The sequence below is a fragment of the Beta vulgaris genome, chromosome 5 (assembly GCF_026745355.1).
Source record: "Beta vulgaris subsp. vulgaris cultivar EL10 chromosome 5, EL10.2, whole genome shotgun sequence".
Lineage (NCBI taxonomy): Eukaryota > Viridiplantae > Streptophyta > Magnoliopsida > Caryophyllales > Amaranthaceae > Beta > Beta vulgaris.
Window position 1 is genome coordinate 52,748,743 of NC_079206.1, and position 14,746 is coordinate 52,763,488.

At 37.4% G+C, this 14,746-nt stretch overlaps 1 protein-coding gene across 1 annotated transcript in view; it reads left to right on the forward strand.

Moving 5' to 3' along the window:
* LOC104893947 (serine protease SPPA, chloroplastic) overlaps positions 1-10,257 on the forward strand; it is a 33,121-nt gene extending 22,864 nt beyond the window's left edge. The window contains exons 7-13 of the mRNA XM_010680089.3: positions 3,246-3,412; positions 3,741-3,810; positions 6,081-6,235; positions 7,621-7,726; positions 8,318-8,405; positions 8,513-8,656; positions 9,705-10,257. Coding sequence (XP_010678391.1) covers positions 3,246-3,412; positions 3,741-3,810; positions 6,081-6,235; positions 7,621-7,726; positions 8,318-8,405; positions 8,513-8,656; positions 9,705-9,935 — 961 coding nt within the window. The 3' untranslated portion in view covers positions 9,936-10,257. The remainder of the gene's footprint in view (positions 1-3,245; positions 3,413-3,740; positions 3,811-6,080; positions 6,236-7,620; positions 7,727-8,317; positions 8,406-8,512; positions 8,657-9,704) is intronic.
* The last annotated feature ends 4,489 nt before the right edge of the window (positions 10,258-14,746 follow it).

Consider the following 14,746-nt stretch of genomic DNA (forward strand, 5'->3'; position numbering starts at 1 on the left):
CCTTACAAAATTGAAATCTCCTCTACTGTAAGATGCGAAAGAATTTCTATTTGCAGTTAGATGATACGAAGCACCTCTATCAATTACCCAACTACAATCATCACTTGTTAGGTTATAACACGCGTCATCACCGACAAAACAAATATCATCACTTATTGCTGTTGCCATGACTTTTTTTCTTATCTTCATTATCACCACTTTTGCCATTCTTAGATCTTATGTCCCGCTTCCATATTCTACATTCACTTTGCTTATGTCCCGACTTTTGACAATAAAAGCAAGTGTATCTCTTTTTGGATTTTGATCTACCCGTAGATTTTTCTTGATTTTGGGAACCTCTAAACATTGGTCTCCCACAGTTCTCTGCAATATGTGCTTCAGTACGATTTGTCGAGGCAAATTCTTTTCTTCTAGCTTCTTCATTGAATAAGATGTCTTTCACCATAGCAAGGGTGAGTTTACCACTCGGAGTGGAATTGCTCAACAGATAACAATAGTTTTCGAGCTATCATGTAATGAGCCGAGGAGTAATAAGGCTTGGACTTTATTTTCAATTTCCATGCTAACATTTGTTAACTGATTCACGATGCTGTGAAATTCATTCATATGTTCAGCCATATTTTCACCTTCCTTGTATAGAAGACGAACCAACCTTCTCACCAGAGTAGCTTTATTTAAAGCTGTCTTCCCCTCATACATTGACTCAAGCTTTTTCGAGAGAGCTTGTAGGCATTTGTATCATTAGCAATAGGGGTGAGCAGAAATTCCGGGTACCCGGACCCAGATCTGGACCCGGCATGGACCCGCCGGGTCTGGACCCGGACCCGGTCCAACTGGGTCCGGGTCTGGGTCCAAAAAAGTGGACCCAGTTGCATCTGGTTCCAATTCTGGGTAGTATTTTTTTGGACCCGGTACCTGGTGGGTACCCGGTTGGAGCGGGTATAAGTCCGGGTACCCAGTACTTAGAATTGGTTTTTTTTCATATACTCATATAGAATTGTTAATAGGATAATAGTTGTTAAGTAAAAAATTAGTATTTAGTAGGCCTTTAGGCCCATTTATTTTTTTAAAAAATTTTATAGCTCAATTAGCCCATTTTAGTATGTTGTTAAACTTACAACTGGGTACCCAGTCGGGACCTGGTACCCACCGGTTCCGGGTCTGGGTCCAAAAATTTAGGACCCGGTTGGACCAATTCCAATTCCAGATTTCAATACCCAGTGGGTCCGGGTCTGGGTCCGGGTCTATGAAATTCTACCGGGTACCCGGTTGTGCTCACCCCTAATTAGCAAGATGTTGAAAAGTGCTTTGATCAGTATGTTGTCGTATCAACCCAACTGCCTTCCGATTCTCCAATTTCCATGCATCTTCAGTTTTATTTTCCGGTTTATTTTCTTCCTCGATGGGTCATACAAATCCTTACCATAAAGGATATCCTTCATTCGGACTTCCACATGGAATAGTTGGACGACGTCAAGTTAATCATTCATGATATGCTTACCATCGAATCTTCCTTTTTTTTTTATATACGTGTATGTATGTATCTGGCTCTGATACCAGACTGTTGAGAAAGATTACAAATAATCTTGCAGCAGAAATAAATTTCGTTTTCCCTTTCGTGTATAAACAAAATAGGCTAACAATTATATCTCTATGATATAATAAAACAACTCACAAAGTGTTTATAAAATATAAACTAATATTTGATGGTGTATCTCAAAATGTAAAATGTTTCTATATTTTTGGATGTGATTGTATCAAAATCTACATGGTTACACAATATATAATCCTTCTATTACTAGATAATATATCATTATTTCAGTTCCTATAAATTCTCCTTTACTTGTTTTTAGCAAAATCTAAATATAAAAAGGAAGATTTCCATTTTGCTGCAAGTATAAATAATGAAAAGTGTCATTTATTAGGGATTAGTCAAGTTTGTGTCAATGGTTGCAAAAAGTTAGAATTTTTTGTTGTTTGAGGCAGTTTTCTTGCTCGAGTGATACTAAATCATTATGTACATTTCCAATTTTCCATCAGAAGCTTTTTTTTTGGAATGACCACTGTGCTGCTAGATTTAAAACATTGTTATTTATTTGTTATTGAGGATAGTGTTATATTTGTCTTAATGGTCGCTAAGCAATCTAAAATTTGTTTATTTTGCTACTTGATGTTTAGAACATTAAAAGTTTGGGCTATTGAATTAGAGTGCTACGTTATTAAGCAGTAAGCACAGCACGTTCACAATAAGGTTACTCTATGAGGCCCCTGATAGCATTTTAATATTTGTTATATACAGAATTCTTTTGAATAGGAATCTGTGAGGTTCCTTTATTTTCTCCAATGTTTTGGCACAGTTTGAAGCAATTTCGTAGATGTCCAGTTGGTCCATAATTACACTTGTCAACCTGTCACTGTGTATCGATAAACCAATTCAGAAAGAAAGATTCGACTGGTCGCTTTTTGTGTGCTATAAAACCAGATAATTTATTGGATTGTCATGTACTCATGTTACCATCATTCTATTGTGATATTACTGCAGACAACTGGCACAATTTTGACATCCAGAACAATTGTACAGACGTATCTGCCCCCTTCCCTCCTCATATTTAGGAAAAAAAGAAACAAATCAGAGTTTAATGTCGCCGTCTTGTTAGACTATGTTTGTTGCTCAAAACGTGTTTGATGAAAAATCTTTGCCTCAACTTTGACCAGGTTTTTATTTTCATTTCTTTTGCTATCTTAAGTAAATACATGCTAGTAGATAGATAGATTTGCAACTGAACTGGTATTGTACTCCTTTGTAGTTCAAAGAAAAAGGGTGTTTCATAATATATAATCACAGCGGTTGATTGAGAAATCAAAAACAAACTGTAATAATGTGCGTAAGTGTCATAAAACTTAAGTGGAAGTGTGGAACATCACCGGTGTTTTTCTATCTACTTTTTCTGTTGGTCCCAAAGTTAAATTCTGCCTATCTCAGTTGATAGTAAAACTAGCTGTTGAGATCAATAAATATGTGCTCATCAATGGATGACTGGCGTCTGGCTGTACAAGAGGAATGTATTAGCTTAATGCTAAACTCAATGTTATCTATGTTTATCTATAATGCATGACTTTTCTGAAAGTCAAGTGGTTTTTTCTGGATTATTACCTCTCAAGAAAGTAAATACTGTCGAAATGTCTAGTGATCTCTCTTGTCTAAGATGTCTGGAATGCAGTTTGTGACAATCCTTCCATTACAGGCGATACTCTAGGGTAAATAGATGGACCCTTGGATTATCTGGCGGTAAAGAGAGGATAGCTGTTATTAGAGCCTCTGGAAGCATTAGTCGTGTTCGTGGTCCACTGAGTTCGCCTTCATCAGGCATAGTTGCAGAACAGCTAATTGAGAAAATACGCAGTGTAAGAGGTATGTCTTGTTTGCTTTAGTCAACAAGAACTCATAATTGATTTATTTATTGCTTTATCTATATGGCTTTTGCATGAATTGGATATGGATATCTTTCCTTAGGATAGAAATTAAGTTCTAATCTGTCATACCCATAAATATGTTTTCCCTTTTGACAAGTTAGTAGGAGTAAATGTCCAGGTGGCAAGGATGGACTGAAAATAGCCTAATTTGGCTGTAAGAATGGCCGTGTCATTAGTAGAGTCACGAAGTCTTCAAAAGTATTAATTGCCTTCTGCTTAAAATTTACCAGTTTTGTTATTGATTCAACGTTCAATTTCCTCTCCAGAATCCAAAAGATACAAAGCTGCTATCATTCGAATTGACAGCCCTGGAGGTGATGCTCTTGCCTCAGATCTGTAAGTGTATCCTATTGTCACATAGAGTTGAATGCGTCATTAATATAAATCACTTTCTTCTTCCTATTGGGTTCATACCTGTATGTAGCACTTCATCTAATATTTTACTTCCGAGTTTTATTGATATCATCTTGCAATATCCTAGAAACCTGGGTCGATTCACTACAATTAACTTGTAAATGCATGCACACTTGGTTTTGATGGGCAAAGTATTTTGCTACAATTTCTACAGTGATGCAAGAGTTGGTGATGGAACTAAACATATTGCCTAGGAAGTTGGCACTCTGCTGCTGCTTCTGCTCATGACATTCAACATTGCTTGCTTTCTCCCAATAGACAAATTGGCAGGTTGAAAACATTGACAGATGATTTCAGTGCCTCTTGCAATATTGATAAAGTAGAATTTTTTGCACGTGATGCGTGCTTGAATTTTTTTCGAAACAAAAACTCGATTTTCTTCGGCATAAGAGTTAAAATTTGAACATTAGACATATGAAGTATAATTGTTTTTAGTTGCAAAATTTGATTGGTTTAGTTTCTGTCACTTAAGTCTATCACCATTATTTTTGTCTTTTTTTTTTTTTTACTTTTCAAAGTTAAATTCTATGAACAAAATAGAATTATTGAATTTATTTATGATTTCTAATATTATAATTTTTTAGTTGATTTTTGAATTAAGTACAGTACTAACTTCTAAATTCCAAATACTATAAAAAAGTAAATAATTTTTTTCCCTGTCTAACTTCTAAATTCTGATTTCACCTACAAATACATCTCTATTTTTATCATAACCCACCATTAATTGTGAATGGTTCTTGAGAATAGTGATTTGTAAGTAAATTTTTGTAAATGTTTTTGTATGTATTGACGTTCTAGGTTATTAGTTTTAGTTTGTATATTAATCTTAAATTTTAATAAAGTTTTCCGATTATTTGAGTGATTTGCGTAATTTTTATAATGTGATTTTCTCAATTGTATGAGTGATTTGTAAAATTTCTTCTTTTAAGTGATTTGTAAGTGAGTGTTATAAATTATTTTTCGGTAGTTTTCTTTGAGTGCCAATTTTGCTTTTGACATTCCTTTTGTAATTTAGAAAGGGAAGGGGGGCAAAATAGGCATTTCAAAAGAGGACACCATTGCTCCCCCCTTCCCTTATATAATAGAGATAGTTGTGGCTTGTATAATATAGTGCTACATCATGAGCATTGTACTTTTGTGAAAACCAGTGGTAACTTGATGCTTCTGGTATATAGTAATTGAACTGCCAAAAGCCAAATTAATAGGTCTGCTACTCTTGTAGATTTTCATGGGTGTGGGAATTAATATTTTGTCTGCCTTGTCTTTTTAGCTCATTGAAATATTTTTGAAGCTTTGGGTTCATGTGGAGTTTGATAACCTTTGGCTGGCTAAAATTGACTGATTGGCTGCATCTCAAGTGAAAAAAAACCATGCCTTATACCTCCATCCATATTTCCTTGCCTTTCATGAGAGGAGTTGTCACCTTGGTTTTGCCAGAAGCTTGAGTTTTAGCATTGTTTTACAAGGTTCGAATGGCTGGTGGCAAGGGATCCATTAGTGGTGTCAAGAGAATGAGAGCATGTACAAAAGTAGGGAAAAGAATAAAGTGAAGTTGCTATGGAATTCAATCAAGGCTATCTTATATGTCAAGGGAGTTCTATGAAGTATGAACTATATTCAACTTGCCCCATAAAAATACGTTTTATGACATTTGCTTTGAGATCACACAACATCCGATGTAGACCGTTATATTATTGCATCAGCTGTTATTGTTCATTTCTAATTGATGAAGGAGTTTTATGCATACGGATACAATTAAAATTTTCTTATTGTCGCTACAAAAGTTTACTCCCTTTTATCCAAATATCCTCCTAACTTTGGCGTATTAATTAAGTATATTGCTTTGTGAACGGAATTGACTTCTTGCAGCTCTGAATTTGAAACACAACTTTTTGATGTGATTGAATTTTTCGCCTCCTTAACTTGGAAACGACAATGAATGTTTTATATCTATTCAATATGATAATGTGCAAGTTGAACTCATAATTTCTTCACAAAAGAACAAGATAAGAAAATAGAAGGCAAATTATTTGCTTTGTCGATTCATACCATGATCGTTGGAAATGCAACGTAACATCTGCAACATGCTTCTTCTCTGACACTGCAACCTTTAGCAATATCATGACCTCAACTGTGATGTATTACTTGTTGATGGGAGGCCCAGAAAATAATTACTTGTCAATTTTGTTCAGGATGTGGAGGGAAATCAGACTTTTGGCTGCCGAAAAACCTGTTATTGCATCTATGGCTGATGTTGCAGCTAGTGGAGGATATTACATGGCAATGGGGACAGGGACCATAATTGCAGAAAATCTTACATTGACTGGTTCTATTGGAGTTGTCACAGGTGAGATTCTTCCATACTGTGCCTCATTAATAGGTTTCAGTAAATCATCTCTGCAGTGTGCAAGGCTTCAAATTACCCCCATCCACTTGCCTTGAATGTCTTACTTTCAATGGGCTGAAGTTTTAGAGATAGACTTGAATTAGGGGAAAACCGTCCTCCTATTGAGATGACTCAAAGTAGAATTTGGAACAGCCCTAAGTAGAAATGAGGCATGTAAACTAATAAATCCTACTTTTGATGGCTGATGTGGCTTTTCAACCTTTCCTTTCTTCTGCTATTGACCTTCTTTTTCCTTCACAATTTAGTAGTGTATGAAAGGTCACAATGCTGGGTTTTCGAACTAATTCTCTTTAATGAAGCCCATATATAAGACAAACTTTTCTTTGGTAAATCAGAGTTTCTGCCTTTTCAAGTTATGGATATTTCCGGGTCTTTTGTAAGTCTTGTGTATTTTCCTTGTAAGATTTCTGTCAAGGAAATTATGTTTTTAGATCAAACCTTTCTTCTTGCCTTGCTGGGTCTTGACTCTTTATATATATATATATATATATATATATATTATATATATATATATATATATATATATATATATATATATATATGTAGGTATTTTTTCTTGAAGATTTCTGGAAAGGATATTTTACAAATGTCCATGTTCCGTGTAAAAAGAACCCCATACACAAGGCTCTGCTTGATAGCAGTTGTTTGTGAAAGCGTTGTCAAATCTATGCAGCTTTACCTTAATTTCTTAGGATGGCAGTTTTGTGACTTTGAACCAGGGTTTTTTCTCAGTAGGAGAACCTTACAATTGCACCAAGTCTCACCCTTCAACTTCTTCTGCTCGTACTATAATTCATAAGCTGCAGGATCTACATGTACTGTATAAGTTATGCAATTTTTCAGTCCTCATCTAATTTTGTGTATTAACTGAAAAGGCTGTATGATCATTTGGCAATTCATATTTCATTGACTAGGCTTGCAAGGTGCAGTCATCTACAGACTACAAGCTATCTAACCTTCTGCCATAAGTTCTCCATGCTTATACTTCTTTGTTTCCTGATGTTGTTGAAGGATGAGCTTTGAACTTATGCTTTTATGCTCCCAAATGAAATGTTCATTGTCTACTGGTTTCCGGTGCTTTGTCTTCTTGTGTGTGTTTGTTTAGTCAGATTTCTTCACAGCTTGTCTATAATTGGTCATTAAAGGAAAACCTTGAAATCATTTGTTTATAGATGATTTAGTCTGACCTGAAGTTCCCATGCATTGATTCGAACAGTGTGCTGTTTGAGCTTCTAGATGCTAGAAGTCATAGCGCACTTGAAAAATTGCTCAAGGTGTTAACTATAATGTGATGCATCTGTTAATGTAGTTGTGTTTGACCGTAGGCAAGTTTAATTTGGGTAAGCTGTATGAAAAGATTGGTTTCAATAAGGAGATTATATCAAGAGGAAAGTTTGCTGAGCTCACTGCTGCAGAACAGCGATCTTTCAGGTGAAACTTCTTTTGTGCGTGTTTACATGAGATTTATTGAAGTGATATCTGTCCTATTTCATTGATAATTATGTAGACTAAAGCATGGCGAGTCTAATGTGTGAAGTTCTGAGTGGCTAACATCTGCATATTACTAGGAACTGTGTGCAGTGTGCACTGCATCCTTCTTAATATAGGCTAAGCAGACAGCAGCGCTATCCAACTTTCTATGCTGTAACAAGTTCTGTAGTTAAATATGATCATTTTGCATGGAAGAAAACGTGCAATCTGTCACAGAATTGCTAATGTATAGAGTTTTATCATTTATGTATCTCAGTGGGCTATGTTAAAACTCTATGTGTAGTTCAGAACTTCAGATTTCAAATTATGGAAAAAATTTGTTATTAGATGTCATATCTTTAAAGGGGCTATATAGTAAATTATGTTTAGAGTTAACCTCATATGGCATCAAAGAACAAACTAGGGCATATAGAGTGAAATATTAGAAACAACACCTCTTGAAGTCTTTCTCTGGCAGCCGTTTTACTTCCCTCTCCCCCCAACCCCCCTGTTGGGATTTGCTCTTTGTTCTAAAAGCAATTTCTGCTATAGGCCGGAAGAAGCAGAGCTTTTCGCGAAGTCTGCTCAGTATGCGTATGCACAATTTCGAGATAAAGCAGCCTATTCAAGATCAATGCCTGTAATTTTACTATTATCAAACTTTGTTTTTTACCCCCCTTTTCACAACCTATCTTATTTTTACACCGTATGTATGGAATAATGGTTAAATTTCTCATCTGTCCGTAGGTAGATAAGATGGAAGAGAGTGCACAAGGAAGAGTCTGGACTGGTGGCGATGCATCTTCTCGAGGACTTATTGATGCTATTGGTGGAATGGGCCGTGCTGTCGCCATAGCAAAGCAAAAGGCTAACATTCCTCAAGAGCAACCGGTATTTCCTTTTAACTTTATGGCTTGTAGTTCTCTTATATTTGGTGTTTTTCTGCTTGCATCTTTTTCTTTCTGTTTTGGTCTGGTGTAGCATATCAACCTTTTATTAGCAAATTTTTTGTTATTGTATTGAAAATATATTAGTAATTAGTTTGTCATTTTCTTTATATCAAACTTGTGGGATAGGGATATTTGGATTTTAAATTGATGGGCTAACAAGAGTGGAAGACCTATACGTTGAGGGACCAAATCATTATGTGTTCGTGGCTGTTTTTTCTTCCTTGTAATGCAATAGCTAGCTACTTCCCAAGTTAATTCTCCATGCCCAATTCCTACAGTATCTTACTTTTTATTTTGGGGCTCCGGGACATCTGTAGGAACACAAAAAATTAGAAGAGGATATATGTTGAAGATTTGGTTGTACTCTCATCTAGCAAGTTTGGTAGACCAGTGGTCCTAGTTGTAGTTCGGCAGCATATCCATCATGCTTACTGAAGCAAGTGGTACAGATTCCGTGATAAACTGAATCCTCATAACACACAGTTTTGACATTTTGGATTCCTTCCCCCCCCCCCCCCAAAAAACCCCTGCCTTGTAAAACAAAAAGATTCAAAGGTCTTCATGTTTGGTTTAGTTCATGGAAAGGAAGTAAATCCAAATAGAGTGAAGCAATTGTTACAATAATCATTACCTTTATAAGGTGTTTGTTTTCACTATGGAAATGAAACACTTGTTAGTGTTTAATTAAGAGGATAACATAATGTGTTACCATACGGTTGAGGGTAACAATTGGGTGAAATAGTACCCTCAAGTAACAAAAGTCAAAAACCATTACCCCAACCCTCATACAAACAAGGGAAACAGTTTCTTGTTTTCATTTCCAACACTCAAAAATCTTATACCACACATGCATGCTCGAAGTATTACTAGTTTCATAGTTTAAGGAAGCCAAATGCTTACTACATACTTCTAATTATGTGTCAATATATTGGCTTTTAATCATTCTTTTACTTGTGCCCGTCTCAGATTTATTGATTAATGTAATGCAGGTGACACTTGTTGAAGTGTCAAGATCGTCCCCTTCGTTGCCCGAGATTCTAAGTGGCATAGGAAGTACTCTGGTTGGGGTGGACAGGACTCTTAAAGTACTACTTCAGGAGCTAACATCGGTGGAGGGAGTCCAGGCAAGGATGGATGGGATCATCTTCGAGAAACTGGATGAATCATCTATTGGCAATCCTATCATAAACATACTGAAGGACTATCTAGGTTCTCTGTGAAGCTAATGAAACACCTTCATATACACTCATTTTTCTCGATTGGTGCACATATTTCTCATTTCTTGTGTGGGTCTTGGCCTAGACAGATTAGCTGCATATTATGCATTCATATACAGAGTGAACTAAAGGATTAGCTGCATCTTCCTTTGATACAATTACAAGTGTTATATAAATCATGTATATGAGAAGAATTGTCATATTACCTGCCATAGCAAATCAGATGAATAGAGATACAGGCAACTTCTGAAAATACAGTGTAAGTTCTTACTGTAACAATTTTTACATGCCTGTCATGCTATACACACATTTTCTTTGGGTACAAGGACTCCTTTAAACTACTCTCTCGGAGCCAAACGTCAACATTACCTTACCCCCGCCCCCTTTGATGAGTGCTGAACCCACGGCCTGGGTGTGGGAAATAGGCACGCCTACTGCTACACTGCGTCTCCAAGCTCAGGCTATATACACATATGAACATAATGTGTTATCAGATACATACCCTCGTTAGGTTGCATTGCACTTTCTCAGTGCAAACTCCCCAAAAAATTTTGCAACTGCTTACACAAATTTATCCTGGGTGGTGAACCTAACGGCCTCGTGGGTGTATAAAGTTCGATGTTTGCGTTCCCATCCATGCTAAGTATTAAGTTTTTGAAAAAAAAAAGCTTGTCAAGGTGCATTTAAGGGGATCCCTAAAGAAAAAAAGGTGCATATAAGGGCCTTTATGGAGTGAATTTATCTATTGTCTTGGTATGATAAAAAAAAAAATTCAAGCATACAAACTGGTACTACGGTGCTATCATTTTGGATGTTCTTGTTTATTCTTTTTATTTTTTATTTTGGTGAATCACCAGGTACTGTAGTTTTGGATATCCTTGTTATTCTTCTATTAAATTATTGTCTAATTGTTTATGTAAATTGCTTTTGCTACTTTGTATTTATCTTCACGTACACTAGCACCCCTTTATTGGGCCTTGGGGGTAAGAATTTCAGGAAAGGTAACAATATAAGCTACTTTCTCTCATAAGAAAGGAAGCTGCCAAATATTTCTCAAATATCTTCTGTGAAGATTTCTCCCAAAGACCGGTTTTTGAGGGGCTCGACTTTAAATCCGTATCCAGCGAGCAGTGTGAAATGTTGATTGCACCTTTTGGGGAAGATGAAATTGAGGACGCAGTATCCTCTTGTAACAGCAACAAGGCCCCGGGGCCGGACGGATTTAACTTTAAGTTCATAAAGAGTGCATGGTCAATTATCAAAGATGACATCGTAGGGCTTGTACGGGAATTTTGGTGCTCGGCCCGCCTCCCAAAAGGCTGCAATAGTGCGTTCATTGCCCTAATTGCAAAAATTGAGAACCCCATATGCTTCAAGGATTATAGGCCCATTAGCATGGTGGGATGCCTATACAAAATAATTGCGAAACTTCTTGCGCGGCGGCTCCAAAAGGTGGTGAGTTCTATCATTGGGCCTCTCCAATCATCGTTTATAAAAGGTAGGCAAATCTTAGACGGCACCTTGATAGCTGGTGAACTGGTGGAATCATGTAAAAGGAGAAAGCAAAAGGCTGTGCTCTTCAAAATTGACTTCCATAAAGCCTTTGATAGTATATCTTGGAGCTATTTAGATTGGGTGATGGTGCAAATGGGGTTCCCGAAGAGATGGCGTGAATGGATTAACTCGTGTGTCACCTCAGCATCCGCATCCATCCACATCAATGGATGCCCAACCTCTCCTTTCAAGCTTCAAAGAGGGCTCAGACAAGGGGATCCATTATCCCCTTTTTTGTTTGATATAGTTGCGGAGCCGCTTAACCTTCTCATCCAAAAGGCTACTCAACTAGGACTATGGGAAGGTGTGGAAGTCTGCCGGGGTGGTCCCCGTCTCACTCACTTACAATACGCAGATGATACCATCATCTTCTCTCCTCCTCGACTGGATGCCTTAGCCAATATCAAAAAGACTCTCATACTGTTCCAACTAGCTTCGGGCCTACAGGTAAATTTCCATAAAAGTAGTATTCTTGGCATTAACATTGATGATGCTTGGTTACAGGATGCTGCGAGATGTTTGCTGTGCAAAGTGGAGAAATTTCCGTTCACTTACCTCGGAATCCCTATAGGAGGTTCTCTTTCTCGCCTCTCATCATGGTCTCCTATCTTGGACCGAATGGCAAAAAAATTGGCCTCGTGGAAAGGCAAAATGCTCTCAATTGGTGGTCGCTTGACTCTCATCAAGACTTCACTAGCCAATCTTCCATTATACTACATGTCAATTTTCCCCATCCCTAAAGGGATAATTGACAAGATTCAAAAACTCCAGCGTGATTTCTTGTGGAGTGGAAGCAAGGAGCAAAAATCTCTCCCTCTTGTTCGTTGGGAAATTGTGGAATTACCCAAATTATTGGGGGGATTAAGTGTTGGGAATCTATTAAATAGGAACATAGCTCTCCTATTTAAATGGATTTTGAGGTTTCTTAATGAACCTCAAGCTCTTTGGAGGATCATAATTCAAACCAAATACAAATACCCACACAACTTCACGGTTTTTGACTTGAAAATTCCGAAAAAAGGGGGGCCTTGGCAGGGTATCTGCTCCACGATTCTTAAAAACCCGAAAGCATGGTCCGTAATCAAAACGGGGTTGATAAAGAATGTGAGTGATGGCCTTGACACCTATTTTTGGCATGATCTATGGATTGACTCTTCCCCTCTGAAGTTGAAATTCCCAAGATTATATTCCATTGCAATCAATAAGCTAGCCACTGTTGGTTCCCTAGGTTTTTGGGATGGCTATCAATGGAAATGGAGCCTCACTTGGCTCCGCGAGCTGTGCCCTCAAGACGTAGTTGAAAAACGGAACCTCATGATCACACTAAGTTCTGTATGCCTCTCATTGGATGGGAAAGATAGCTACTGCTGGAAACTGCAAAAATCCGGATTAATACTCGGTCAAATCACTTTGCCTCGAATTATCAAAAGGATCGACCTTTTTACCCCATGAAGCTATTAAAGGAATATGGAAAGGGGTGATTCCGCATAGAATCGAGGTGTTCACTTGGACAGCCTTATTGGAGAAAATTAATACAAAAGATAAGCTTGCAAAACTCGATATCATCCCTGTTGAGGACTCGCTGTGTATTATGTGCATTTCGGCCCCGGAAAGTTGCTCGCACCTCTTCTTGCATTGTGATATGGCTTGGCACCTTTGGTCATGGTGGATTAATTTATGGGGACTATGCTGGTCTGTTCCTGAGTCCCTTGCAAACACATTCATACAGTGGCTGCCTCCCCTTAGTGGTGTTTTCTTTAAAAAGGTGTGGCGAGCCAGCTTCTATGTCATCCTATGGACAATATGGCGTGAGAGAAATTCCAGAATTTTTGAAAAAATCTCATGTGATCTTCCTTAACTTCAGCAGCTTATACTAGTGCGATTATGTTGGTGGATTAAAGGGTGGTCTGATCCTTTCCCATACTCCATAAATGATGTTATTCGCAATCCATTATGCCTTAGATGGGGTGGTCAAGAAGGGCTACCGGGTGGGCGGGAAAAGCCTAGTAAAACACCCTTATGGGTCGCTCCCCCTGCACTCTCTTTGAAGTGGAATGTGGATGCGTCAATGATCCCTCAAATATCTCGAGCGGCTATAGGAGGTGTGTTGCGAAACTGCTCGGGAGAATTCAAGTGTGTTTTTTCATGTCCCATCCCTCATATTGAGATCAATAGTGCCGAAATATGGGCTATCCACAGAGCCCTAAGCATCACAATTCGAAACGATTCATTCTGGCATCAACATGTGATAATTGAATCCGATTCTCAAAATGCGGTGCTATAGTGTAATGCCGAAACTGGAGGTCCGTGGAATCTGGCTTTGCCCTCAATTTCATTCGTAACGCCTTGAAGGCTTGGATGAATATTTCCATCACATTCAAAGGGAGAGAGTCTAACTTCGTCGCTGATGCTTTGGCGAAACAAGGGATCCAAAGAACCGATGATTTTGTCGCATGGCTGTAAGGGAGCACCTATGCCCGCCAAAGGATCTATGGGCTGCTGTGTGGAATTGGATGAGGTTGTAATAGTTCTGTCATGGGCTCCTTTTTTTTAGTTCATGTAATGGTAGTATTGTATGGGGTGAATTGTAACTCTTGTTTTATTTCACTGCTTGAACAATGTGGCATCTCTTGTATTTCTTTGATGTAGTGAATGGGTGTCCCCCCTACAGGGTGTGTGTAACACTATGAAAGTTCCTCTCTTTGAGGGGATACCTTGTTGGGGGTTGATTCCTCTTCTCTCTTGAATTTTAATGAAATACAATCTACTTATCAAAAAAATATATATATATATATAGTTTATCAAGATTCTATGATAACTATGAACTTTCCTTCTATTTTAGTGCCTTTATCAGACGTAATATTTTCTGCAATTGCAATGCTTTTTTATTTCTTTATGCTTATCCTCAATTCCCAAGGAATCTTGTCAATATAGGTGGGAATGGGATGGACTGAGTAATGATATTCCCATATCCAATATGTTCCAATATCGTGGCTATTGAAAAATAATATTTATCATATGCATAAAAGTAATTTTTTTTTATGATAAAAGTAATATTGAAAAATTATATTTTTTTTTATATTTTTATTTGGGAATTGTTAGTTAAAATCTTATATCATATCTTAACACTATCTTATCATATCATATTTGGGCTACATCTAATTATATCAAGTAATTGGTATGGAAAAAGTTGTCCCATATCGGATATGGGAGAATACTTTCTCGGATGGACTGATTCGCGCATCGTTTGATACGACACT